The sequence below is a fragment of the Manacus candei genome, unplaced genomic scaffold, assembly GCF_025592945.1.
Source record: "Manacus candei isolate 608988 ecotype Guabito, Panama unplaced genomic scaffold, ASM2559294v1 h1tg000057l, whole genome shotgun sequence".
NCBI classification, from domain to species: Eukaryota; Metazoa; Chordata; class Aves; order Passeriformes; family Pipridae; genus Manacus; species Manacus candei.
In genome coordinates, this window is record NW_026138105.1 from 661,349 (window position 1) to 665,175 (window position 3,827).

At 51.8% G+C, this 3,827-nt stretch overlaps 1 protein-coding gene across 1 annotated transcript; it reads right to left on the bottom strand.

Moving 5' to 3' along the window:
- Nucleotides 1–272: 272 nt before the first annotated feature.
- Nucleotides 273–3,548, bottom strand: LOC127478156 (uncharacterized). The gene is made up of 3 exons (XM_051803417.1): nucleotides 3,251–3,548; nucleotides 992–3,192; nucleotides 273–293 (listed from the first exon to the last, which is right to left on the bottom strand). The coding sequence occupies exons 2-3, from the start codon at nucleotides 2,708–2,710 to the stop codon at nucleotides 273–275; spliced, it is 1,740 nt and encodes a 579-aa protein (XP_051659377.1). The 5' UTR covers nucleotides 2,711–3,192; nucleotides 3,251–3,548.
- Between the last annotated feature and the right edge of the window lie 279 nt (nucleotides 3,549–3,827).

Consider the following 3,827-nt stretch of genomic DNA (forward strand, 5'->3'; position numbering starts at 1 on the left):
GGCAGATGGTGGGGCTGTGTTTCCACCCCTGGGGCAGTCGGTTCCAAGTGTACTGCACGCCCCTCCAGGTGAAAGCGAACTGCGGCCTACACTCTGCTGCTAAGGGAATGGAGAAGAATGCGTTTGCGATGTCAATAGTAGCATACCACTTCGCTGTCTTGGACTCCAGTTCATACTGGAGTTCCAACATGTCTGGAACAGCAGCACTCAGCGGTGGGGTGACTTCATTCAGGCCACGGTAGTCCACAGTCAGTCTCCATTCTCCGTTAGACTTACGCACAGGCCAGATAGGACTGTTGAAAGGTGAATGGGTCTTGCTGATCACCCCTTGGCTCTCCAGCTCACGGATCATCTTATGGATGGGGATCACAGAGTCTCGGTTTGTCCGGTACTGCCGGCGATGCACTATTGTAGTGGCGATTGGCACTTGCTGTTCCTCGACTTTCAGCAACCCTACGGCCGAAGGGCTCTCCGAGAGGCCGGGCAGCGAGTTCAACTGTTTAGCCTCCTCGGTCTCCACAGCAGCTATTCCAAAAGCCCATCTATGTCCCTTGGGGTCCTTGAAGTACCCGTTCTTGAGATAGTCAATGCCCAGGATACATGGGGCATCTGGACCAGTCACAATGGGGTGTTTCTACCAGTCTTTCCCGGTCAAGCTCACTTCAGCTTCAACTATGGTCAACTCTTGAGATCCTCCAGTCACCCCCGAAATGGAAATAGTCTCTGGTCCCACATGTCCTGAGGGCATTAACGTACATTGAGCGCCAGTATCAACCAAAGCCTGATATTTCTGTGGGTCTGACGTGCCAGGCCATCTGATCCACACAGTCCAATAGACACGGTTGTCCCGTGCCTCTACCTGGCTAGAGGCAGGGCCCCTCTAACACTCGTCTTCATTCTGCCAGTCATCGTTTTCCTCTTGTGAACGTCGACGGGAGGTGCCCTCTACCGAGTCAGATCCCTGCCCGCAGGATACTGGTACGGCACTCACTTTCGCAGACTTCCCCTTTTCTTTCTCTTTCAACTCTTGTACTCGGGCTGCTAGGGCCCGGGTAGGTTTCCTGTCCCATCGTCTCATGTCTTCTCCATGGTCACTTAGGAAGTACCACAACTCAGTTCGTGAAGTCTGTCTGTTCTCTCTTGCTGAGGGGCGTCTGGTTCTCACTGGGGCCGTATGGAGATTGTTTCTCTCAATCTTCTCTTTCAACCCTGTAGTTAATTCCTTGAGCTCATTAACTATTGTCTCTACAGAGGAGATACGGGCCTGTATCGGTCCTCCGATCATACTGTCGTACAACCGAAGTTTATTTATTACAGACATCACTGGCTCCCGCTTCTCCCCAGCCTCCAGTGATGTCAGGTAACCTTTATGTATGGACGGCCCCATACGTGTAAAGCTCCACCACATCTGTGGTGTACACTTAACCTTGTCAGGATCGTTGGTAGGTTGCCCATCCCCCCCAAACAGTACTTCTAGCAATGCCATTTCTCTCAGCCGTAGGATTCCTTCTTCGATGGTCTTCCAGCTCTTGGTGTAATGATCTGCCTGCAAGGAATCTCTGTAAATGAACCTCTCTCTCACACCATCCACGAGCCGTGCCCAGAGAGACAGGGGCTTCGATTCCCTCACAAACACCTCCTCAATACCCACATCTTGGGCAATGGACCTCAGGAACCTCGCTTCACCACCATCAAGGTTTACTGCATCACCTGTAGAGTCCCAAACTCGGATCATCCAAGCCAGAACGGGCTCACTCGGACGACGAGCAACATCTGCCCGTAGATTCCGGAGGTTATTATACGATAAAGACTCAGTGATGATTTCTGTCTCTGGAGCAGCTGCTTGTGAGGACCCTGCCTCTCCATCATCGTCAACTAGGCGAACTGATTTGGCTTTACATTTCTTCCTGTGGATAGTGGCAACCTCCGTTGGTTTAGTCTGCCCCTTAGTTTTTTCCTTATCCTGAGTCACCTTGATATTAGGCATCTTGTCCTCGTCTTTTCCTTTCCCCTGGGAATGCTGCACCATACCAAGCAACTTCCTGTAGGCAATGGCCAAGACCCCGCATGCAGCTGTCACCTGCTTCTCCATGGATCCATCACGACCCCTCTCCCTCACAGCTTTCATTATTTTTATAGGGTTCAGGAGTTGTTCAAGGGTAAGTTTCCATGTCATGGGAGCTGAGCAACTTTCTAGGAATTTACCCATGTCCTCCCATAACCCACGCCACTCGAGGTTTTCCACCCCTGGGTCAGGCTCCTGAACGCCTTCTCGGTAATTCTTGGCCTTGGCTTGGTATATCAGGTATGCTATAGTGGCACAATTTAGGATGAAAAGCCCAACAATTGAAATGTCTCGGACATCTAAAAATGATTTAAACTTCCCAGAGGCCATTGTATCGTATCCAAAAGGGAACTGAATAAAAGGTTGGGCGCGTGCATTCCCCTGTGTGTCTCCATAAGAATGGGTACTATTATCCTTAAAACCCCAGAGGAAGCAGCTTAGGCTAGAGCAGTAGTGTATCCTTGAGGATATGTTCCGGATGAAAATCACAGGTGCTGAATTTGCCGTGTCATATACCCAATGCACAAACTCAAAAGTACTTATTGCAATGTAAGTACTAGTATGCGAACTGAAACACGTTGACAGGTGGGACAGGTATCTTGGCATGGTCATATGCCAGAGGAGAGCAACAACCCCTAACATCATGGTGCCTACAAATTCAAAAACGCGTGTCAATCACACAAAGGGTAGTTATTCTTTTTCCACCTTTCCTCTTTCGGGCCCCACGTTGGGCGCCAAAAATGTCTCAGTCTAGAGAGACTAGACTGTTTGCTAAAGAGGGTGAGTTGTGAGGTAGACCAAACTCCTCTCTCTCTGCAATTGTAATGTCAAATTAAGGGGCTTTACTCGAGGAAAATGTGGAAAAACAGAAGAAATAACAACCCTTTATTAAGAAATATATGAATGTTGGCAAGAAAAAAAAAAAAGAAAAAAAAACAGTAACACCAAACAAAACAACACCAGCAACAACAACCACAACAACAAGTCTAAAAGAATACTCCTCTGTCCTTTAACACAGTCCTAATTGCGGTCTGCAGGGGGCGCTGTTGGGCCGCTGGAGCTGTAGGGCCTGCAGTACCTGGTCACGGTCGGCAGGGGGCGCTGTAGGACTGATGGAGCTGTAGGACCTGCAGTACCTGGTCACGGTCTGCAGGGGGCGCTGTAGGACTGATGGAGCTGTAGGACCTGCAGTACCTGGTCACGGTCGGCAGGGGGCGCTGTAGGACTGATGGAGCTGTAGGACCTGCAGTACCTGGTCACGGTCGGCAGGGGGCGCTGTGGGCTCCGTCAGTCACCCGCGGGAAAAGGGGACCGGAGAGAGAGGTCCCGGACCACGAGGGGAAGCCGAGAAGGAGATGAGGGGGGTCCTCGCCTCCGTGGGGGCGACAAGGAAGGCAGGCAGCACACTCCCACGGGAACTCACCGCTGTCTCAAGTGGCGAAGACTCACTGCAGTCTCAGGTGGTAGTGTCTCCAAAAACTCCTCCTCCCCTCCCGCGGGCAAGCAAAAACTCTCCGATGAAACACAGCGGCTCCGGCGGGCGGGACAGTCAGACAGGTTGAAGCCAGCAGGATGGGAGGGCGAGCCCCCCCAGGATTAACAGCCAAAACAAGCCAGACCTCCGTTCCCCCTCCCCAACGAAAATGCCTGTCTGCACCCCAGAGAGCCAGCCACACACACCACACTGCCTCTCCCCTCCCAGCCCGAGTCTCCACCAGCCCCGCCTCCGTGCCTCTTCCTTATCTTTCTCCAAGATCGGTCG